Genomic DNA, 25,668 nt, shown 5'->3' with positions numbered 1-25,668 from the left:
CACATCTAGTTCCACATTAACAAACTGAGGAACAAATCTCTATGATCATGGAATGAGGCAATACATGAAATTACAACACAAAAGTAATAATAGATAAAATAAAATGTTTATGAATTCTAAAAGATGACAAATGATAAGTTTATATAAACACAAACATCAATGTAACACTGGATTTAGCTTAATTTTCCTAAGAACTCCTTGACAGAATGGAAGGAGTGACCCATGGGGAAACTCGTCAGTTTTGATTTGAAAGTGCATGCATCACTGCTAAGATTTTTGAATTTTTGTGGTGGCTTGTTGAAAATGGATACAGCAGGGGGTGGAAGGGGCAGGGGGGGGGGGAGGGGGGGGGGGAAGCTAATATTGTTAACAAGAAATGACATTAAAGAAAATATATATTGAGAGGCCAATGTCAGAATACTAAGAATAATGAACAGGGGTTGACAAGAGGTTTGTGAACTTACACCACTTATTGCTCAAATCCCCCATTTGTGTGCCAAAAATACTCTTTGAGAATGGGAAGAGTTACTGCAAAATATAATACCATGTATCATAAGTAAATGAGGCAAACTAGACTATTTTGTGTTTCGAACTATCACTTTCTTCAGATGTTATTTTAATAGTAAAAATGGCAGCATTAAGCCTTTGAATAACATCCTCAACATGGGCCTTTGATGACAATTTACTATCTATATGAAAACCTTAAAATTTTAATTGCTCAGTCTGTCTAATCATATGCCCATTATGTGCAATTAGAATGTCAGGTTTTGTTGAACTGTGTGTTAAAAACAGTAAACACTGAGTCTTACTGTGATTTACCATTAGTTTATTTTCTACAAGCCATGAACTTATATCTTGAACTGCACTATTTGAAAACGTGCCAACATTGTGCACAACATTCTTTATTACCGAGATAGAGTCATCAGCAAACATAAATGTTTTAGAATCACCTGTAATACTAGGAGGCATATAATTCATATAAATAAGGCACAGGAATGGCCCCAGCACTTATCCCTGCCCCCCCCCCCCCCCCCCATCACCCATATAACTGTGCCCCATTTGGACCCCACATTAGTTATTCTCAGTGCTGTAGAGAAAGACTTTTTGCCATCTGTTCTTAAAGTGTAAGAGGTGAACCAATTGTGAGGCATTGCCCATATTTCATGATGGTCCACCTTCTGGAACAATATTTTGTGATCAATACAATCAAATGCTATAGTTAAAAAAAAGGACGCCTAGCATTCAAAACCTTTTGGTTAATCCATCCAGTACCTCACAAAGAAAAGAGAATATAGCATGTCTGGTTGTTAAACCATTTCTAAAACCAAATTGTACATTTTACAGCAAATTATTTGAAATGAAATTATAAATTACCCTTACATTTACAGACTTTTTAGTAACTTAAGCAAACACTGATGGCATAGAAATAGGTCTAAAATTGTCTACATTATCCCTTTCTCTCTTTTTGTGTAGTGATTATACTACTGAGTACTCTAATCATTCAGGAAACTGACTATTGCTAAAGGAAAAATTACTAAATTACTTGGTTAACTCGAGCAACACAGTTCTTTAGTATTCTGATTGGTACTTCATTATATCCATGAGAGTCCTTTGCTTTCAGTGATTTATTATTGACTCAATCTTGTCTCTGTCGTGGAGCAGTATTTCAGATATCAATCTTGGAAAGCCATTTTCCCAGAAAGTTACATGATTCCCTGTAGAAACTAAGTTTTTATTTAATTCACCAGCTATGTTCAGGATGTGATTGTTAAATACTACATATGTAACTGACGTATCAGGGACAGATACATTTTTACTATGTACTTATTTTATGTCCTTAACCCTGTGCTGGTGGTCAGACACTTCCTTCATTGTTTTAATTTTGTCATGTGAATTACCTATTCTGTTTGTATACCACATACTCTTTGTCTTCCTAATAACATTTTTAAAGGACCTTAAAGTACTGTTTGTAATGATCAACTGCAGCTTGATTGTGACTATTTGTAACATTTTAATCTAATTCCCACTTTGTTCTGCATGATATGCTTACCACACTAGTCAGCCACCCAGGCTGGCTTTCACTGCTAGTACCCTGTTTTGAACATTCTAATCGAAAGTCACTTTCAAAGAGCATGAGAAATGTGTTAAGAAAAGTATTATGTTTGATGCATCTATCTTATCAGCCATATAAACATCCTGCCACTCGTGTTCCTTAATGGGGTTTTAAAAGCCCTCTACTGCTATTGGATTCACTTTTTTATAGTTTGTTACTATATATAATATTTGTTTTAGTACAAAAACATTTTATTGTTAAAATTTATGCTCCATGGTCTGAAAGGTCATTCACCCTTTCACTTACAGAATACCTATCTAGTAATGAATAATTAATAAAAATAATGTCTATAGTTGTGTACTGTTCCTCTGCACCCTAATTGGAAAAGTTACAGTCTGTATCAGATTATGTTCATTTAGGAGATCTTCCAACATCCTTTCTCTTGCACAGTCACATATAAAACTAATATTGAAGTCACAACATACAATTAATTTTTGTTATTTCCTGTAAAGCAAACCAATAACTCTCTATAACATGAGCAAAAATGCCCTGAAGTTAGAGTTAGAGCAGGTATAAATAACTATCATTAAAAGTTTAGTTTCACTAAATTCAAGTACCCATGCACAACATTCACGTATCTGTTCAGTGCAGTTCTTTGATGCATCTATGGACTCAAATGGAATACTGTTTTTATGTACATGGCCACTCCCCCATTCTGCAAAGAACTCCTTGAAAAACAGCCATCCTGGTAAAGGAAGCATCTAAATTGTCACAGTATTTAAGTGGTGCTCTGATATATCAATAACATCAGAGTCAGTATCTATAAAAAGCAGTTCACTGACTTTCTTTTAATACCTCTTATATTTTGATGAAATATGCTAATTCCTTCACTATTTGGATATTTGACCTTCTTTGAAGGTAGTTCCCTTGTTAGAAAGACTTCCTTTAAGCAGGGATACCTATCAACTGAATTCAATCTAAGAAAGATGCAGCTCTAACACCAAATACTATAGGGATTTTCACATGAGTGATCCCACCACCAGCCTCTACACTGTCACCTATAAGCTTTACCAACTGCACCTCCATATCCTATTGAGGTACAGGTCATGCCCAGTGGAAGCTAATCTATTGACGGACTTAACTGGCATCACTGCAAATGTGAGCCATGCCCTGTGCCATCAGTGCCTTCTCAAGCCCTGTATTAATCACCTAACAGCAATATTAAGCTAAGGCTGATCATGACACTGAAACAGTTGCATGAAGTGCACATTCAAGACACGAGTTTGAGTACTATCTTTCCCAGGTCACCATCTACATCATACCCCGTCTCTGTCCAGACTATTCCCAACTCCACCCACAATCACCGCCTTGTCTACTTTCATAAAATTCCTAGATAACTCTCGTAAGTGAACAGTCACCTGAACCAACCCCATACTATGCTTCACAATGCTGGTGACTTTGTAGTCACTCCCCAACTTTTCCTTCAACTGCTGTCCTACAGCTCTGCCATGTGAACTACCTAAGTGCAGAACTTTTTTCTTTCTATCAGAAGCTGCAACTGTTTTAGGTTCCTTAACTACTGAGGTCTGCTGCACGTGTCCTACACCTCAGCTACAAGAGGCTCCTTTCCACTAAACACTGACAGTTGGTCAGATCTATTGGTGATACATAAAGACAACTGTCTGACAGTCTCCTCCTTCCTAGCAGCCTTCTTACCAGCTGCCAGTTCTCATCCCTCAGCACTCTTCTCCCTCATCATCCTATCCAGTTCCTCCTTTGCATTTTGTAGCTGCACCTGAAGGGCACAGATCTTACACTGCATTTCTTTTTTAATTTATTTCTGCTAGAAATTCTGCATTTTCAGGAGAGGATCTCACTAGAATGCCCAGCGGCTTCTTTACTGCATCCCCCCCTCCCCCCCCCCCCATTTGAAAATACTTTGAACAAATCTCACACTGTAACCCACTACTCTCAAACCTACGATGTAGCCCACACTTCTAACCTATGGTAAAATGTTAATGATTGCTGAAAAAAACAATTGTCTACATTACCTAAGTTCAACTACCACAGCAGAGCAATTTAAAGAACTAACAACAGTGAGATTGAAATAAGCTGTGTACTAAGAAAGCTACTGTTAATACCAGTACCACAAAAACTTCACAAAATTTGTCTAAAACCAAGAACTCAAGCATCCACTGGAATGCTCTATGAAACTAAACACAGTGAGGGAAAGTATTTACTGAAATATTTCACTAGAAATAGCAAGAAACACCAGCTGAAAACTACCATACTAAATTTAATACGTGACTACAATGCACAAACAACTTTATAGAACATGTTGGTGTAAATTTATCAAAGCATTATTTCACCAGAAACAGCATGAAACACCATTGAAAACTATCAAATTTAATGACCAAATATACATTGCACAAACAACTTTGTCAGTACTTAACTTTAGAACAGCTACAGCTGCAACTGCATGAGGCAAAACCTAAACACACTATTGATATTTTGATGAACAATGAAAACTACTAAACTTAATAACTAAATACAGTGCACAAACAACTTTGTCAATATTTAGCTTTAGAAGTGCTGCAGCTGCAGCTGCACATTACGCATAATGCATAGATTGGGTGGCCAGTGTAGTACTGCTATGGGAGGAGTGGGGAGGGTAGTGGGGAGGGTATTTATCATTTTAGGGCATAAAGGGAGGTTGTTGGAGCCCAGTCCTGAGTGGTACTGAGTCATGATGGGTTCCCTTCTGTGATTTGTGAGTGGGTGCGTGAGGGATGGTAGTGGCATGCACTTCACAGGGTACAACAATTGTCAGTCATCGGTTGGTTTGCCATCAGTCTGCTCATTAGTGTATTAAACTTTTTGTGACATAGATAAGTTACAATTTCTTCATGTATTGCTGTGAACCTGTGACCTTTTACTACCTGATTATCAGTCAATAATAGAGTAAAAAAAGTTTGTACAGTATTATTTTTTGTGTACCAAACTCTGTTTTCCTCTTTGCCATTGTTGCTAAGATTCATTATTACTATCTAGAGAAGATATGAAATGATCATAGATTATATAAAGTATAACAAAATTGGAAATCTAAGTAAAGGACTAAAAGTGGCTTTTTCAGAATAGATGGGAAAAAAACTTATTGTGCAAACACAGAATAATATTGTTTACCTTATTTGCAAAAGTGTTATAGCCATCCTTAAGGAACACAACATAAGGAGTCACTAAAAAAAATCTGCATTCTACATATTACAGTTACCAGAAGAACTACATAAGCAGAAAATTTCATCCTTGAAACAAGTTCTGGTACATGAGCAAGTGATGTTCAGAAAGCCATTGAAGATTCATGAACAGAATTAAATTTCAAAGTTTATTGACTTACAGCAAGAAGTTATTGGCCATTTACAGATAGAGATTTTGATCAAAGATTGTTTCAAGCTAATTGCTAAAAAGATTTCATTGGAATCAATGACACAATTGAAGAAAATTCAAGTAACAACTGTTGTTAGTATTTGCATTTGGAATAACACATGAGTTAGAAATATGTGAGGAGTTGATTGGAATGAATGGACTGTCAGATCAAAATAGGTGGAGTGACATGTTCGCAGAACTATTGGGATTCTAACATTGATGTAGTTCTGACCAATTTAGCAGTTATTACAACTGATGGAACACCATGCCTGGTAGGAGTTAATTTGAATTGATAGCATTACTAAAATGGCATTTAGCAACATTTGCTGAAATTTGATACAGAGACACTGTATAGTTCATAAGGAAGTGGGGTCTGGTGGACTACTAGTAACCTGAGAAACTGCAGGATCGAATCTTGGTTGGACCATGGATTTTTCAGTCTGCATTTTAACCTACCCTTCACCTTTCAATGATGTGCGGAATTGCCAGAAATGACATGTAGCTTGGATTCTACATTAAACTGTTGGTCCCCTTTCCCCAGGTGGATAACTGGGGTAGGTTAGGGACACGCAGATCATCCAAATGGCATAAATGGGTAACTTATATGTCATCCTGCAAGGCTTGTTTCACTGATTTTCACAAAATAAAGCCATTGCTAGATTTATGTAGCAACATTTTTACTATTTATCTGGGAAATGCATCAGAATTGGTGCACTTCAAACATATCACCAGCTGGAGTGGCCAAGCGGTTCTAGGTGCTACAGTCTGGAGCCACGCGACCGCTAGGGTCGCAGGTTCGGATCCTGCCTCGGGCATGGATGTGTGTGATTCCTTAGGTTAGTTAGGTTTAAGTAGTTCTAAGTTCTAGGGGACTGATGACCTCAGACGTTGAGTCCCATAGTGCTCAGAGCCATTTATTTGAACCATCAAACTTATCGACAAACAAAATGATGAGACACTGAGGAATAAACTCTGTGAAACAGATCTGTTGAATTAAAACCAATTTCGCATTTGGGAATGAATAGTATGAAGAGTAGAAGAACAGAGATGTTGAAATGTGAAGAAAATTATTTCTAAGGGCAGGCCGGACAGGGAGGTATATTGCATGACCTGTTTATTGGTGCTGGGTTCCAATTTTGTTTGCAGATACTGTTTTGTAATGAATGTTCATTTTGAGTGACAGAAATATCTAAAAGTTCTTTGACAGTGTTTTCATCTGAAATGTTGTCAGCGATGATAAGACTGGTGCCATTAAGACTGATAACATTCCAGTGCCATGTATCAGACAGCTCTTGAGCTCTTTGTCGTTCCATATCTACTTCATACAGATATACTGCAATTACCTTCCTGCAGCATGTGTCTAGTTTTCTGGTTTTATGCACTACTCTAGCCATTTACTGATTTGAAGAGAGTTAAAGTCACTATAATTTTCTGAAAGATGTGCAAGGGTACACACAAATATCATTGTGCTAATTTCCTGTTAGATATTGTAATGCATTACATGCTTGAACTTCCCTGTTTTCCATTTTGGTTGAACACATCACCCAGATGTGACAGCAGGATAATACTTTTCTCGACTTTTTGGTTCACGTGATCCAAAATACAGAAGATAGTAGCAGTCAGGCAGATGCTTTTTCTCGTAACATCTGCAGAACGTTTGAGACAGTTCTACACCATCTTTCAATAAACTAAATCCGTATTCACAGTATATGTGCCAGAACTGTGACTGTATCAATGGGTTATTGGCAGTCTGATATCATAATGTAATTTTGGATGTGAAATCATAATTAAAATGCATATAATGACTGAGCATCAAAAGAAAATGCAATGACATATTGAGATCCATAGTGTACCTAAAGGATAACAGACAATTTTGGTATACCTGTGCTTAGTGCTGGAGTCCACATCAGAATTTTTGCAGGTTCAGAAAGATCTACAATAAAACAATCAGGGCTTCTAGCAATCACTAGCAACAGCTAAATATATGTAACTAGATGAAACCCTAAGATAACATTTGAACAATGGAAGGTTGAGGTTAGAACATCAACAATGCTATGAAAAGTATAAATTGCTACTCTAAAGATGACATAATGAGTTGTAGACAGACATGACAAAAAGACTGTTACTCATGATCTTTCAGCCAAAGCCTTCTTCATAAAAGAAAAACCCAAACACATGCAATCACACAAGTAAGCACACCTCACACACACATGACCGCTATCTTCTACTGCTTTGAACAGAATTCTGTAATTTACTGTAATTATGTAACTAATATAAACATTGTGTTATTATTGGAGTAGACCAGATATTGTTTTCAAATGAATAAAAATATTTTTTCCAGTATTTTATTTGAATTCTGTAATGATAATCCATGTGCACTGACACAAGATTCAAATTTGTCCTTTTTGTAGATGATACAGGTATATTATGAAGAAATAACTCTTGTGCTTGTAAAAAAAAACATATTGGAAAATACCAAGAAATGATTCAAAACAAACTGATTTTCATTAGAGGTTGAACAGACTCAGTAAATACAGTTCTGTACTTCTCACAGGAGTCCAGCACCTGTAACTATAATGTACTCATCCAAGTACTCAAACTCGAGAAGTAGACAGCTTTCTGTCCATGGGATTATGAATATCTTACAACTGAATTCAAAAGCTTTGTTCTAGATAATGAGACACCTTAATTCAACTAAATTTGCAGTAAGGAGTAGTACAGCTATAAGCGATTTAGATGAAGAAAGTAATTTATTCTGTAGATTTCTGGACACTAGACAGTTACATAATTTACTTGTTTTCTTTTTGTTTGGTTGGGGGGAATGTGGATGGATACTTGGCTTACAAAAAGAACATCTAAAGAATACTGAAGTGTAGTACCTGAGTTATGTTGTTATTCATAGGGCAGAGACCACTCCAATTGCTCTGCTAATTTGACAACTGTTTCACAGGACATATATTCAGTAATGTTGCCTGCTGTTACCAATATTTTTTTTCCCTCCAGAAACAAGGCAATTCATGATCATGATACAAGATGTGTCAAAATGGATACAGGGATTATAAGGCTTTGTAGCATTTATTTCATTTAAATTACAATTATAAACAGTACTTGAAATGATAGAAAAACTCGGTCTTCATACAAGTGTTGAATGTGAGCACCAGTTGTCACATGACACACATCCATTCGATAGGTGAGTTATTCTCAAACATTGATCAGTGTGTCAGGAGTAATTGTTACAATAACTGCTTCAGTTCCTTTTCTTAAGTTGGGTAGATTAATTGTTAATGGAGGCACATACACTCGATCCCTTATGAAGCCAAAAGATAAAATCGTATGGTGTCAGTTCAGACAAATATTGAGCCTATGTGAAACAAGCTCTGTCACATGGCTCCTTGCAGGCAATCTAGTGGTCGAGTATAATGTCGATTAAGCAGTTGCATACTGCATTCTGCCAGTGAGGCTGTGCACCATCTTGCTGCCAGATAAAGTTCAGTTGTGGATGACATCCGAAGTTCACTGAGGCTTTTTGCAGATGATGCTGTGGTGTATCGAGAGGTTGCAACAATGGAAAATTGTACTGAAATGCAGGAGGATCTGCAGCGAATTGACGCATGGTGCACGGAATGGCAATTGAATCTCAATGTAGACAAGTGTAATGTGATACGAATACATAGAAAGATAGGTCCCTTATCATTTAGCTATAAAATAGCAGGTCAGCAACTGGAAGCAGTTAATTCCATAAATTATCTGGAGTACGCATTAGGAGTGATTTAAAATGGAATGATCATATAAAGTTGATTGTCAGTAAAGCAGATGCCAGACTGAGATTCATTGGAAGAATCCTAAGGAAATGCAATCAGACAACAAAGGAAGTAGGTTACAGTACGCTTGTTCGCCCAATGCTTGAATACTGCTCAGCAGTGTGTGATCCGCAAGAAAAAAGAACCTTTTTTGGTGTAACTTACTGCACCTGTAAATCCTTCCTCTGTAATAAAACAACATATTTTATCTCATTTAGCTTTGAAACATGTGGGAGATTAGCAAAATGTGATGACATATTTCAGAAAGAATATCAGAGTGACTGCAGGGATGAACTAATCAGATAGATTATGGAGGCACACAGAGGAGCAGATGTAGGACCTTAAAGTGATCTGTAATAACAAGGTGGAAAAAAAGGGAACTAATAAGTGGAAACAGAAACAAGAAAGTTGCACAGAAAAATGACTAGCAATAGATCTAAGAATAGGATGTGATGGAATAAGGAAAAACAGATAATGAATAAAAATATATAATAATTTTGCATAATTTGCAAAAAGAATAACTGGAGAGGAAAGAATGATATAAAAACTGAGAATGAGCTGTGACTGTTTATGGACTAAAAAGACAAAGTAATTTCAGTATAGACTCAGTGCAGCTGACTAAGGAGAGTTCAAAGTACATTTTTGACTTAATCTTCTCTCTGGATAATGCAGTTCATGGAATAACTGTGATATGAGTCACATTTGGTGCCTAGAACTCCATCTTTGTATGGCGTAGTCTGCCTTTGTCTGCAGATGTATAAAATGTTGTTGATAATTTTGCTTATGTCTTTCTTTTATGGTCAAGCTATCTGGGTACTGGAATTTGAAATTTATTTCTAACTAATGCTCTATTTTACACATAGTTGCACAACAGCAATGATTTCATGTAATAAAGTTGTAAACAGCCGACCAGTTGCAATGGATAAAGAAATTCCTTATCTAGGTTTCGACAAAGATAAATTTGTCTTCTTCAGAAGGTAGCAATTTTACATTAGTAAGGACTAATGTACCATTGCCGTTTTTACAATTGTCAGCATAGATCCATGTGTCAAAAATAAAATAGTTGGTTGTGAGCTCTGCTAGATCCATGAGCTATTTTATATTTACATGACAAACCCTAATTCTAGGGCTATATTTTATTTTTGACACATGGATCTATGCCGACAATTGTAAAAACAGTGTGGTACATTAGTCCTTACTAATGAAAAATTGCTACCTTCTGAAGAAGACAAATTTATGTTTGTAAAAACCTAGGTAAGGAATTTCTTTATCCATTGCAACTGGTCGGCTGTTTATGATTTTATAATGCTCTATTAATTAACTGAGACATTTGTTGTTTCCCTCCTCATTCTGAATCACCCTGTATTTATTCATATTTTGTTTAAATATATCCATACCAGTAGGATTTCTCATAGTTTTTAGGCTGACATTTTCCTTTAGCTTTTATGTGAATAAACAGATCAAGGTGTTGTCACTAACTTGCCACCAATGAAGGCTCATAGTAGAGGCTAAAGGATGAGAACATGGGAATGCTGTACTTCTTAATCATTCAGTAAAGATTCCCTGTGATTTGCAGAAAAGAATAAAAAGCAACATTAATTTTTAGCTGGCTTTTCTGTTTTTGTGTTGTCCTCACTCCCACATTCCTCTTGCTTTCCAAGTTTTTGTGCTTCATTGAGTGATGCATATGGATTGTTTATTTTCTATGTTGTTATGAAACAGATGAAATTTTCTGTTTTTCAGACATACACTGGGTCAATTCTTGTGGCAGTCAACCCATACCAGCCACTACCTATATACACAGGAGATTATGTCAAGGAGTACAAGGGACAGAAAGTGGGTGATAAGCCACCCCATATATTTGCTATTGGTGACAGTAGCTATACGGACATGGCAAAATTTGGTCGAAACCAATGTATTGTAATCAGGTAAACTACTGCACTTTTATGTAATGAAGTATGAGAAATTTGTGTAGCTATGGAAAGATTCAAGAACATATTTCTGAGTCTAGAGGAGAGGAGTCACTCAGTGTAGAAGAATTTATAAGAGAAACTGGTTTCTTTGTGACTGAGGAAATACTTTGTAAAAGGTAGATGGTTAAATGGCTTTGTATGCCACTGTTTTTGGCCTGCACATATATCCTCAACAGTGATTCCGCTCATTACCTGTGATGAGGATATTCTGCTTTGATATTCTAATATGCTACTCATTTTTTATGGTTTTGATAATTGTCTAGCCTACTTTTCCTTCTTCTTCTTTCAGTTCGTTCATATCAGTTGTTGTTTGACTTATACTGGTTGGACCACTAGGAAATGGAAACCTTTGGTACCCCCATTCCTGTGATGTAGGACACTGGGGTGTTGTGGTCAAGTTGTCCCATGACCGCTCTGCTGACATCATTTTTGCAGGGTGGCCATGCTTGTCTCCAAATGGCATGTGTGGGGAGCTATGGGATGGGATCTTCCAGGACTGAAGCAAGTGTGAAATCAAGAATCCTTTCTCAACAACCACATCTTTATTACTCAGTGTTTCCATATAGGAGTTCAATGACAGTGGTCTTGGAGCCAGCTGCAGTTAATGATCAATGAGTGGGTATGCTGTGCAGCAGATTAGTGGCTGGTGATGACAATGTCCTTTTTGAGACACGTGTGGTGAGAGGTCCACATTGTAGATCGCTTAGATGGCTGGGCAGGTGTAAACTGCCCATGGCCCAAGGCAGCTGGCAGTGGTGTGCAGATGCCCTGATTTGAACTCTCGGAGATCCTTCAGGGTCATCTGATAGCTCATAGACCAGTTGATGACAGCTTGTAGCTGCTAGGCCACACATTTGATGGATGATTGACTCAGGGACTGTGCTGGCTGAATGCAGCCTACCAATGGAAGTGCTACATCCATCTGAAATGTGAGTAATTACATGTGACTTTTCAGGTTTTCCTGATGGAGCTCTTGCAAATACACTTCTCAGGTTTGTCACTGGATCATATAGTGCAAACCCCACAGTATTTTATGGAAGACTTTGAGGAAAATGCACTGCTGTCGGCAAGTGTCCAATGTCCCCGCTTCTGATGGCATGTAGACAATACATTTGTGGTATGGCTCCATGGAATAGGGATATTACCTATGTCTCTCCAGCATTTTAACTCACTCCATATGAATATACAGTTCACCATGGAAGTGGAGAAAGGTGGAATCTTACCATTCCTGCATGTTATGGTTATAAGAAAAGCTGATGGTACACTGGGCCATAGTGTCTACTGCAAACCAACTCACACAGAATTGTATTTGCTGGCCACAAGCGGTCATCATCCTGCACAGTGCAGTAGTGTCTTATATTCTTTGGTACATAGGCACTTGTGGTCTCAGATGCCGATAGTCTATCTGGTGAACTGCATCATCTAAGAACAGTGTTCCAACAGAATGGTTATTGTCATAGACATATCATATCAATTCAATTCAATTCAATTTATTGGTTGTAACATGTAATTTTACATGTATGTGCATTTTCAACTAAGTATAAAGTTTTTGCAATAACAGTTTTTTAGTTTACTTTGTTTCTTATTACATTAACAAAGAGATAGAGGGGCTGGCCAGTACTTACCTCAGCTCTGTACAGCTGATAGATACACAAAAAACAACCGAAAATTTAAGTTCCTAGCTTTTGGAATAAATGTTCCTTCATCAGGGAGGAGCGAGGGGAAAGAAAGGGAAGAAGGGAAAGTGGATTTAGTTACTCACAACCCAGGTTATGAAGCAACAGGGAAAGGAAAACAGGGAGGGTAGCAAGGATGGAGGCATGGTTGTCAGCTGTTAAAGTTAATCTTCTGTTAACCATATGCCTTGTTTCATAGTTGTAAATATCCATGTTTCTTTTTGTGATCTTTGTGTCTATTTTTGCTAACATTATAGTTTCTAGTATATACATGGTGTAAACTGTGAGAATATTGTGTTTAATGAATAGGGTTTGTAAGAAGTTCCTGGTTTTACTTTTGCTATGATCCTCAAGGCTTGCTCTGCAGTATGAAAACTCTTTTCATGTTAGTTTGGCATGTCCCATCCCACAGTGCTAATCCGTAGGACAAGAAAGAATACACTAGTCCATAATATACAGTCCTTAGGGTTTCAGAATTAAGATATGGAGATAATCTTCTTAATACCAATAGACTGCATGTTATTTTTTTACAGACATAATCAGCTTGCTGCTTCCATGAAAGTTGCTCATTTATGCATAAACCCAAGAATTTACAATATGTACAGGTTTTTGGTTGAATTTCATCAACTGCAGTATTTTGTCTGTTTGGAACACTTGGTTAGTGTTTTCTATGTTTAATTTTAGGTTCTCTCTTTCAAAGTGAGCTCTTGCCTTTTCAATCAACTTATGTATCTCTTCAACTAGGCTGAGCTCATTGTCTGCAAACCAGACACAACATGTATTGTCTGCATACATAGTGATGAATTACTTATTGTCAAGACAACTTGGCACATCATTTACATAGCATATGAATAGGACTGGACCTAAAATGGAGCCCTGAGAAACACTAAAATGTGTAGTTCTTATACTTGACCTTCTCCTCTCCAGTATTTCTCTATTAGAGTACATAATCTCTGTGCACTGTTGTCTATCCTTTAAATATGTTTCTAGCAATTGCATGAGTTTTCCAATGACACCACTCTTCACAATTTTTTATAAGAGCATGTCATGATGTACTCTATCAAAAGCTCTTGAGAGGTCCAGGAATACTCCTGCTATTTGGGATTTTTCATTTATTTTTTCGAGTACATTATGGATAAATCATACTGCTGCTGACATGATACTTGGACCTCCTCTGAAACCATGCTGGAAATCACTTAATGTGTCAGCATTGTTATAATATTCCAAGATTTTTTTAAAATATTATTTTCTCTGTCAGTTTGGTGAAAGTTGAGATTAGGGCAATTAGTCTGTAGTTCTGTACATGCTTTGTTTCCCCCTTTTTGTATATTGGTTTCACTACAGAAAGTTTCAGTTTATCAGGGAACACACCATCTTCAAAAACACTGTTTATTAGATGAACTAGTGGTTTCATTAGTGCATTTTTGCATTTATTCAAAAGATATGGAGAAATTTCATCCAATACTGCAGATTTTTTGTTTTTGAGGTTATCAGTAAGTGAAGAATGTCATATGTGCTTAGGCCGGTATTACACTATCAAATTTATTTGTCAAAGATTTGATCAAAGATGTGATCAAATATTCCATCAAATATATTTGTCAAAGATCTTTGACGTAGCTCTAGAAGGGGTATTACTCTGTCATCATATTTTTCGTCAAAGTTCAAGATGGCTGACAACAACAACTTGTTGTTAACTGCAGCAGTTGCATGTGCCACAGTTGCACTATGTGTACATGTGGAAGAGAAGCAGGGGAAAAAAGGAAACATACCTGGGTGAAGCCATGGGTTTTACAATGACACAATAAAAGCATTCAACAAAACCTGTTACGTGAGCTTATAGTGGAGGACTTCAAGTCGTACATCAATTACTTAAGAATGGATGAGCACACATTTCCGTATGTGCTCAGTGAAGTGTATCCTCATATCACAAAGCACAATATTCACTTGTAAACTGCTACATCTGCATTACACAGGCTCACTGTAACACTCCGATTCCTTGCCACAGGAGAGGGTTAGGTTAGGTTAGGCCAGGTCTCCAATCTTCTTAATCTGTTTTTGTATTCAGGGTGCCTCACATTGTAAAGCACCTCATCAGCTTCCTACATCTCTATTAATTTTGTAGTTGTTGGCACACACCAATTGTATTTACCGGCAATGTTTATAAAAACACTACAGACGACAGAACACTGCAGCGATGCTAGCGCTGCATGTGGTAACATCTAACATGTCACACTGCAGTGAACAGAAGACAAGTGACTTCTTTGATCAAATCTACAGCGAGGCCCTAGATTTGATCAAATATTGGACGACATTTGACAAAGTTTCCTATTACACCATCAAATATCTTTGACTAAGATTTTTGACAAAGATATTTGACAAAGGAATTTAATGATGTAATACCGGCCTTACTGTGGGTTGTGTACTGCAGTTCTGTTTGATACAGGACTCAAATTAGTGCTGTATATCATGTTTCATAGAGACATCATTTTTGACAGGATCTATGATTTAATTAATACAAATATTGGTGACTAGAAGAGAATCAGAGATATCTTCATTACTCACAGTTAATTGTACATTATGAATTTTAGTTTGTGCTTCATTGTTTCTAATTTTGTCTATGAAATGTTATCTGAACCTCATATCTGTTGGCTGATTCTGCCTGATTTTAATCTCCTGACTTCTTTGCAGTACTTATGTTTGTACTGCTTGTAGAGTTCTTTATGTAACTCTGAGTTAATCGGTCTGTGTAAGCTATACATGTTTTCCATTTTTTATTTCTGATATGTTGTTTCAAAATCTAATATTGCATTCCATTCTACACAAATTCAGAGCAGGGATGTAAATGAAGATGCAGAAGCACTCACTGTAACAGCATTCTTGCTCTATTCTGGTGGCATGTCATCAAGAATAGAAAGCATCCTCAAGAGACATGACATCAAGTGTGTTTTTTCGCCACCAGCAAAATTGTCGATTTATTTGTTCAGTCAAAGATGATCTTGGCCATAGGAAATGTTGTGTCTATAAGGTCCCAAGCCATTGTGGTAAATCTTATACTGGGCAGACATTCCAAACATTGTGCTGAACACCATTGTCATACACACCTTGGGCAACCTGATAAATCAGCTGTAGTGGTGCATTTCTTTGACACAGGGCATCACATGTTTTATGGGAAGACAGAAGTTTTGTCCTCAGCATCATCTTTCTGGGACTGTGTTATTTAGGAGACCATACATATCCATATGGCATACACTGCTGCCTAGAATCCAACACTGGCTGCCATTAAATTAAAACAGAAGAACTTCTGATTCATGGTTTGATGCAGTGCATTGCTGAGGTTTAATTCAGCTTTTAATCACAGGAGTGTCCGACAGTACAGTCTTTGTCCACAGCACATGCATGGAAGGCCTTTCTGCAGCTCCTGGCAGGGAGTACTGTGAGTGCTGCTTTCTGCCAACTCTGAGCATCTTTCTGTGCTCTTGTATTGCCCACTCATCGTCTGATAAATTTTGATACCGTCATGTGATTATCATCAGTCGCTTCTTGTAGCAGTTACAAAAGCATCTACCACCACCCGAAGATGTAAAGCAGTTGTGTCAATGAAATATTGTAGGATTTGCACAATATGATCTGGTGACAAATCCGAGAAGAGTATTTGTGGGAGTATTTATATTCACTCCAGCTGGGTGTTTTATGGTGAGAGCAGAATCTCGTCACATTGCTAGCTGGGGAACTGCTGCTACAGCATGCAGCAGTCTAATCCACTGCTCATGGTGGAATGCTTCATTGCAGAATGCTACAACAGTGTTTTGCAGCCTCCAGCTTTGGAGTTATGTAGGTTGCTGGCCTGCACACCCCTTGGCTGGTTACAATGGACTGCCTGAGGCTGATGCCACATTTCCTCTCCCCTTGGAGAATTCAGTCCTCTGAGTTGTGGGCTGCTGTTGAACTTGTGAACTACTAAAATAATGTGTCTAAATTTATTTTCCCCTGCTTATATGGTGCATTTCTGTTCCACCATTACTTACACTTTACTAATTTTCTATTCTCCTTCCTGAAACACTCCATCATACGGTTTATTGTGACCGGTACACCCCTGATATTTCATCACTTTGTTCAAAGTGTACACTTGATTCATCAGGCTGATAGGCAATGGAAGGGAGACTGGTTGGTTTAATGTCTCTCTGCAATGATAGTCATAAGCTGTACAAGGGACGACCATGGACTGTGAGATTGTGTGGATTAATGGCTCTCTGCCAATCATAGAAATGGGTTGTACAAGGGACAATAATGACTGAGAAAGTTACTGAGGACCAAATTCCCATTACCATGAGTCAGTTCTGGTACCTGCTGCAGTGTTCACCTGCTTAGCTGGGTGGTTCCATGCTTGCCTCCCATGAAAGTGGACCTGGTTTCGATTCCCAGCAGTATTAGAGATTTTCTCCTCTCGTAGACTGGGTGTTGTGTTGTCCTCTTCATCATTTCATCCCCGTCACTGACACGCAAATCTCCCAATGTGGCATCGAATGAAATAAGACTTGCACTTGGCGGCTGAACTTCCCCGAATGGGGCCTGCTGGCCAACGATGCCATATGCTCATTTCATTTCACCTGCTACAGTATTGTTGAATATCCTGGAACAACTCTTCTGCACTGATGTGCCCCTTCTGTCCTGCTAAGAGTTTGTCGAAGGGGCTAAATATGGTGGAATTAAAGGCATTATTCAGGTAAATTAGGTTCTTTGCTGGCACTATTTTGAAAGGGTTACTGGGTAGATTCAGCGGAGGACAAATTGGGTTCAGAGCTGTAGTCCCTTTTATTGTCACTGTGGGCTGGAATGATCATTCACTTCATTTCCTGTTTAGCAGTATCCTACTGTTCGATAACTCTGATTGCCCAATTTCTCTTGCTTGTAGTAGGTTGGGGTAGCTACAACTGAACCATCTGCTGAGCACTCCAGAGGGCCCTGCTTCCTGAAAATATAGGTAGGTTGTAGGGATGTCTAGTGAACATCTTCCTGAGTCTGTTCTCTTGAGAAATAGCTCCATTTCTCATGTCCCAATGACAGCTTGGACTACTATAGAGGGGCATCCCATAATCTGTTCCCTGGCATTGGCACAGCTCTTCTGCTGCCATCAGCATGTCGCTCTTCTTATCCAATGCAATTATCAGAGTCTCCTTTGTTCTAATATGTACATATTTCCCTAAAGTTTGAATTCATGGAATACAGGCATACTTCACAGGATTTATGTCTCTTGTTAGTATCTTTAACCTTCTCTCTTTTCTGTCACCTAGCTCTTGATCATATACCAAGGTACACATAGACTGTCTATGAATGTCTTGCTCACTTTCTCATGCCACTTTTTTTATCCCTTCCTTGTCTTTTTTTTTTTTTTTTTTGACCAACACTGATAATGGTGGTAAAGCTATCGGGTAGATCTGAAAGGATTGAATGTGCCCCCAATGTGGATGACTATTGTTCATGAAGGAGATCATAATTTTGTATTTCCCAGCAAGGTCTGCTAGACCTTGATAACTAGCATAAAATTTTTAGTTTTTTCCTTTAGGGTGTTGGGGCTCATCAGCGTCACTCACTAGCCTATGATGTATGTATGAAACAATATTATGAAAAGGATAGTTGCTACTCACCGTTTTGTGTGTGTGTGTGTGTGTGTGTGTGTGTGTGTGTGTGTGTGTGTTACATTCCATAGTATGTAGGGAATTTGGACATTCCATTGACTCAGTCATTCCTCCATATTTGCTTTTTGCACTTGGCACCATACTGTCTATAAGATTTTCACAAATTTCTGCACTCTGGTTTTCATAATGTTAAATGGGTGTGGCAGCTTCCATCCATACACTAACCTTGTACAGTGATAGACTCCAACTCTTATGAATTTTTGATTTGTATGCACCAACTATGTAATGTAGCAGCATATCCCAATCATTATAATGACTGCTGAAATAGTGACTCAGCACTTCCATATCATTGGTTAATCTGTTCCATTCTGCCATTTGCTTGCAAGTTTAACAAGCATGCTCTTAATTTAGGAATTCATAATAAATGATAAAGTTACTTTATCAGCCGTGACAAGAAGTTAATAGCTTGTTCTATAATCAACATCTCTGCAGTAGATACCAAAATTTAACAGATAATTACTAACCATGGCTCATGCCAATGTGACATATTGTTGATACAGAATGCTATCATTTCTATGTTGTGCCTGCCCAAAAGCACTTAAGATTTCTGAACCAGTTATATCCAGTGGTTCTCTGGCCTTCAGTAGTCTCAGAAATCAGAATACACTAATGACTAAATTATTCAGCTTTTTTTCTTCTCTCTCTCTCTCTCTCTCTCTCTCTCTCTCTCTCTCTCTCTCTCTCTCTCTCTCTCTCTCTTTTTTTTTTTTTTTTTTTTTTTTTTTTTTTTTTTTTTTTTTTTTTTTTTGCAGGGGGGGGGGGGGGGGTACACAGTTCTTTACATACTGTTCTACACCCTGCTTACATGTTCACTATCAGTATTGTTTCTCTACATATTGTTCTGCTGTTCTACATCCTCTATGCCCTGTTAACACATGATCATGCACCTGCTTTAAAACTTCATTTTGCAATGCAGCTGGTAATGCAGTATAAGGCCCAACTTTTGTTTGTTTATGTAACACACCATTGTGCACAAAGAATCAAGGTTGCATTACAAACAGCTTGCAATCTTTGTAAGCAGCTTGCACCTCTGCCACTCCGCAATGGTGAAACATACTTGTTGTATTGCACAGTCTTTCCGACTCAGCCCATGTGCATTTCCATGTGATTTGCCAGATCAATGAATTGCTTAAAAATCAAATTAATGAGATTTACCACCCGGTGTGTTAACTGGCTCAAACAATCTTTCAGACCCAATAGCTGCTTCAGTGATGCATGATCCATTATGCCTTTAAATTTTCTGTCATAAAGATAACACCAGAAATACATCATTCTATATATAAGATGTATTATTTCTTTCTCCACCACAGGGCAGTTATTTTCCACTCTGCTCATTCATTGTGAGGCATAAGAAACTGTATGCTGTGCCCCACCCAAATCCTGTCTTAACTTGATTGCTCAAGTCACACTACAGTACCAATTTCCTTCCATGATTGTCAGTTCAGAATGAATCTTCTCTCTGCAGTGGCATGTGCACTGATCTGAAACTTTCTGGTGGATTAAAACTGTGTGCAGCCAGGACTCAAACCTGGGACCTTTGCCCAACACAGTTAAGTTCTCTGCTGACTGAGCTACCCAAGCATGACTCACAACCTGCCCTCACAACTTTTCTTCCACCAGTTGGTCCTTTTATTAACAGTTAGTTCAACCAAATGGGCACATCTTTGTGCTTTGCTGACCAGTGAAACTTTGGTCCTTTCTTCAATAGATGAGTGATTTCAGTACATACTTCCAATGATAATTTGCTAGAGCCAAGAAAGACCGCAACTCTTTTTCTCTACATTGTACCAAAACAATGTGCACAGCTTTTATTATCCTGGGCTCTCCAATGAGACTAAGTACATGTCCTAAATACTGTACTTCTTCCAGTGGAAAGTGACACTTTCTATACTGACTGTTAGGTGTGTCATGCATAATCACTTATAGACTATCCTTAGCAACAATACATGTTCTTCCATGTTCTTCCCAAAGACAGATACATCATCTAAATATGCCATAAATTGCCTGGGTTTCAGTTCCCCAAAACTGCTTCTAAGAGGTACTGAAATGCCACCAGGGCATTTTTTTAAACCAATTGGCATATGCTGATATTGATAATGTCCTGATGGGACTGTAAATGCTGTCTTTGTGTGATTCTCTGTTGCTACGCTGTTATTTCTATCTGACGATAAGTGCTCCACAGAACCATGGTAGGAAAAGATCTACAATGCCCAAGATTATCCAAATTTTTCTATTATAGACATATCAAAAAACGTTTTGCAACACCCCGGTTTCCAGAACTCTTGAAGACAGATGTTGTCTGTGGATATTGTATCATAGACACAGTCCCTTTCACTGTTCAGAGATGCCACTAAACCTGCCCAAAGATGTAAACAACCTTGCATGAGCAGCGCCTATTAGACAGACGGAGGGGGTCCGACAGCCAATCAGTTCCTGCCATTCCACCAGAAAGGAGGTACACAGCTCGTGTCATCTGTAGTTCAACCATGCCTAGATGGTCAATACCATGGTTCAATTGAATCCACTTTGTTACTTTGTGCCAGGAAGGGCTCTCAACAAGGGAAATGTCCAGGTGTCTTGGAGTGAACCAAAGCCATGTTGTTTGGACATGGAGGAGATACAGAGATACAGTAACTGTCAATGACATGCCTCACTCAGGCCGCCCAAGGGCTACTACTACAGTGGATAGCCACTACCTGCATATTATGGCTTGGGGGAACCCTGACACCAACACCACCAAGTTGACTAATGCCTTTTGTGCAGCCACAGGACGTCGTGTTAGGATTCAAACTGTGTGCAATAGGCTGCATTATGTGCAACTTCACTCCTGACATCCATGGGGAGCTCCATCTTCGCAACCATGCCACCATGTAGCATGGTACAGATGGGCCCAACAACATGCTGAATGGACTGCTCGGGATTGGCATCATGTTCTCCTCACTGTTGAGTGTCGCATATGCCTTCAACCAGATAATCTGTCAGTCTGAAAGCCTTAGACACACTGTCCAGTGAGTGCAGCAAGGTGGATGTTCCCTGCTGTTTTAGGGTGGAATTATGTGGGGCCGACGTATGCCTCTGGTGGTAACGGAAGGAGCTGTAATGGCTGTACAATATGTGACTGCCATCCTCTGACTGAAAGTGCGACCATATTGGCAGCAGACTGGCAAGGCATTCATCTTCATGGATGACAATTCGCGCCCCCATTGTGCACATCTTGTGAATGACATCCTGCAGGATAATGACATCACTTGACTAGAGTGGCCAACATGGTCTCCAAACATGAACCCTATCGATCATGCCTGAGATAGATTGAAAAGGGCTGTTTATGGATGATGTGACCCACCAACCACTCAGAGGAATCTACACCAAATTGCCATTGAGGAGTGGGACACTAAGGACCAACAGTGCCTTGATGAACTTGTGGATAGTGTGCCACAATGAATACAGGTATGCATCAATGAAAGAGGATGTGCTATGGGGTATTAGAGGTACCAGTGTGTACAGCAATCTGGACCACCACCTCTGAAGGTCTTGCTGTCGGTGGTACAACATCCATTGTGTGGTTTTCATGAGCAATGAAAAGGGCAGAAATGAAGTTTATGTTGATCTCCATTCCAATTTTCTGTACAGGTCCCGGAACTCTCAGAACCATGGTGATGCAAAACTTTTTTTGATGTGTGGATTTGGAACTGGAGAAGAAGCTGTAACTGTATGCTTGTTAAGGTACCAATAATCACAACAAAAACAATATGCCTTCATTCTATCTACACTTTTCTTCATGATGGTCACACAAGACTCCCCAAGGATTGGCACTTTCATGATAATACATCTCGTAAGTGTTGGTTACTAAATTATTCCCTTACTGGTTGCAGGTGAAATGGTGGCAAAGACCCATGATGATTCAGCAGATTCTCATATTCTAACAATAACTGCTCCATTACTATCATTTCTGCTCCTTCCATGTCTACTATCTTCTCCTGTAATGCAGCTAAACTAGCAGCCTGCTTAGGTTTAAGGTCTGAATTTGCTCTATCTAAATCACCTCCCTCCAAAATCTTAAAACTGGCAACTATCAGTTCTTGGACAATTCCATGTTTGTACTCTAAAATTATCTGTCCCACCCATCAGGCACTACCTGCATATAGTCAACTCCTTTATGTGTAGAACACTACCGCATATGAAACATTATATTTGATCCAATTCATCAGTTTGCTGTAGTGGCACCAATACACATAATACATTTACCATCAGATTAGTCCCTAAACTTATCAACTGTGGTTTTCCTGACCTTACAATACATATTTGTGCAAAATGACCATTTGTGGCCATGTGTGCAGTGACTTTTTTCCTCAATCCAAAATCTCCACACTACTGAGCCCAGGGAATGCACCACATTTCCACCCATTCCACTTAACTTACATCATAGTGGGTCTAACTTTCTTTTAAACCTCCTGAGGACACCTACCTGTGTCCAATAAAATCTTGTGCTGCCTTTCATACATTAAGCTATGTAAGCAAAATTCTGCCAGTGCACTCATTTTGGCTGTGTTTATATTGACAGGAATGCCATGTGGCTGCTCTGAGCTGCCATTGTTGTTTAACAGAGTTGTTTAACATCCTGTGTCCATGCATCATGTCTCCTATTAGGCTTTCATCTGCAATCCCACCTGGTTCCCCTATTTGCCCCTATGTATACACTGTGGTTCATGGTATACATTACATATGTGGCTCATTCATCCACACCTGTAACATTTAACACATGTGGTGAAAATTTATTTTCTATCCCAAAGCCTAGTCAGTAGATCTATCTTCTCTAAGGCCATTACAGTCACTATGGCTTCAGCTGAGTTCTTAGAGATCTCTGCCCATACTTTTCTTGACACAGAAATGTATCCAGAGCCCTCTGTTGTGCCTCTTCCAGAAGGGCATTGTTAGTATAATTGTTTTCTGTCAAACTGTCTGTATTGACATCCACCTTTTGAGTCCTGTCTCCAAAGTTTTCAATGGACTTCCCTGGTTTTTGTGACACATTATTCAGCCATTCCCTATAATACTTAGAATTATTTTTTCTCCTTTATTACTGTACTTTGCTTGCTTTCAGAATTTCAACTATTTTTGCACTTCTTAGCTCCTCATGATACATTCTGTACCTTTTTGCATTATCCACATAACATAATTTGGCCAAATGCAAAATCTGTTCCTGCAACCAACATCCCAGCTTATCAGCTGTCAACAGCTTTTCTAAGTACACTTTCTCTTGCCTTACTCAAAAGGGGAAAGATTGGGTCATTGGTACTAGCATCTAGGATGGATACTGACATACTAGATGAGAACTGATCCCTTATACCCTCTACTGGCTCTTGTGACACCAAATGTAGCTATCACATTGTGCTCTGATCATTATGCTGATACCATTGTTTCAGCTGGTGAAACCAATGTTGCAGGATGGTCACATCTGCCTCCAAAGTGCCTGTGTGTGTGCCTGTGGGAGCAGGGGGCCTAAGGAATAAGCTCGCCAGTGCCATGGCATGTGGGGAGGCATGAATGCTTACTCAACAATAACATTCTTTATTATGTGATGCTTTCATACAAGAGGTCAGTGAGAACAGTCCAGGAGTTGGCTGTGGCTAGCAGGCAGTTGATTAATATGCTAAGGCAGCAGAACGCAGAGGCAGCATAACAGCAGCTGGCAACAATGGTGGCCTTGCTGACACAAGTTTGGGGTCAGCTTCTTGGTACTGTGAACTTTATGGCTGGATTAATATAAAATGTACACAGTCCAAGGCAGCTGCCTCAAATGTGCAAATGCCCTGACTTGAAAACAGGATCCTCGGAGACTAGATAGAATGTGAGGAGATGGCACGACTAGGTTGCGTCATCTCTGCAAATCCAGTTCAAAGCCTGGAACCATCAGGGCTAGCTGAAGGCTCATAGACAAGTGGCTTTGCCCAGTTGATGACACCGTAACTGATGGGCCACATATTGAGCTGACGACAGGTATGTTTATACTGTAGTGTCTGAATGCACAGCAGCAATGGAATACTGCTGTGGCTGAGTTGGAAGTGTATATACTCAATCCAGCTTGGGATGTTATGAAAGGAGATTATATCCCATCATGCAGTCGGCTATGGAAATTCTGCTTGGTTCCAGAGCATGTAGTGATTCATTCATGCCAAAATGCAGAATGCTATATGAGCTTTATTGCAGCAGCAAACTGCAGAATTATGTAGGTAGTTGGCCTGCATATGCCATGAATGGTTGCTGAGTCTTATGCTGCAACAATTATGTGTGACTAACAAAGCAACTGGTAGTTTTTTGCTCTATAAACAGTATACTACAATCATTGAAATCAGGAATAAAGTGATGACATTCTCCTTTCTAGTCACCCGGACTGCATGACATGAATATATACACCTGTTGGCACTGCCTTGATTTACTGCTTCTTACTTTTCTATTAGCAGCCATGTGCAACAAATTCAACAAAAATGTTTTCGCTTTCTTAAAAGATGCTGAAGGAGCAAGAAACTAATGATCCTGCTTAAGAGACATTTGATAGACATGAGGAAAAGCATTTGTAAAGCTGAGTTCCCATATGCCACTAAAATAAGACCACAGAAAGTAGCATGATGACTCAAACTGTTTGATACCGTGGACTCGTGTGACATGTTTTTCAATAAGGCATCAGCCGAAATTGCATAAATTTGTCTGAATGTTATCACCTGGGCTACAGCAGTAATGCTGCTTTACAATCTAAGAAAAAGGAATAGAAAACATAAGTGTTCAAAAGTGAATGATGTGCAATACAACTGGGTATTGAATATGCTGACATACATGAAGATTCAGTATACAAATTACAAGTGTCATCATTTATGCAAGTTAAAAACTAGAAATTCACTCATTCATTCTGTCAGTAAGTGCCCACTAATAACAGAAACTTACACTAAATATGTAGAGTCTGGCTTTTATAACCAGATTATTATCATCTGAATTAGCTAATTGTACTGAATGAGAGGTTTAATTACATGCAGATTTTTCATTTTCTCCATT

At 38.7% G+C, this 25,668-nt stretch overlaps 1 protein-coding gene across 1 annotated transcript in view; it reads left to right on the top strand.

The window, feature by feature from the left end:
• Nucleotides 1-25,668, top strand: part of LOC126272544 (myosin-VIIa-like) — a 332,006-nt gene that overhangs the window by 23,529 nt on the left and 282,809 nt on the right. The window contains exon 4 of the mRNA XM_049975462.1: nt 11,020-11,204. Coding sequence (XP_049831419.1) covers nt 11,020-11,204 — 185 coding nt within the window. The remainder of the gene's footprint in view (nt 1-11,019; nt 11,205-25,668) is intronic.

Source organism: Schistocerca gregaria, chromosome 5 (assembly GCF_023897955.1).
Source record: "Schistocerca gregaria isolate iqSchGreg1 chromosome 5, iqSchGreg1.2, whole genome shotgun sequence".
NCBI classification, from domain to species: domain Eukaryota; kingdom Metazoa; phylum Arthropoda; class Insecta; order Orthoptera; family Acrididae; genus Schistocerca; species Schistocerca gregaria.
The sequence above is the reverse complement of the archived record's forward strand: the minus strand, read 5'-3'. Positions and strand labels throughout refer to the sequence as shown.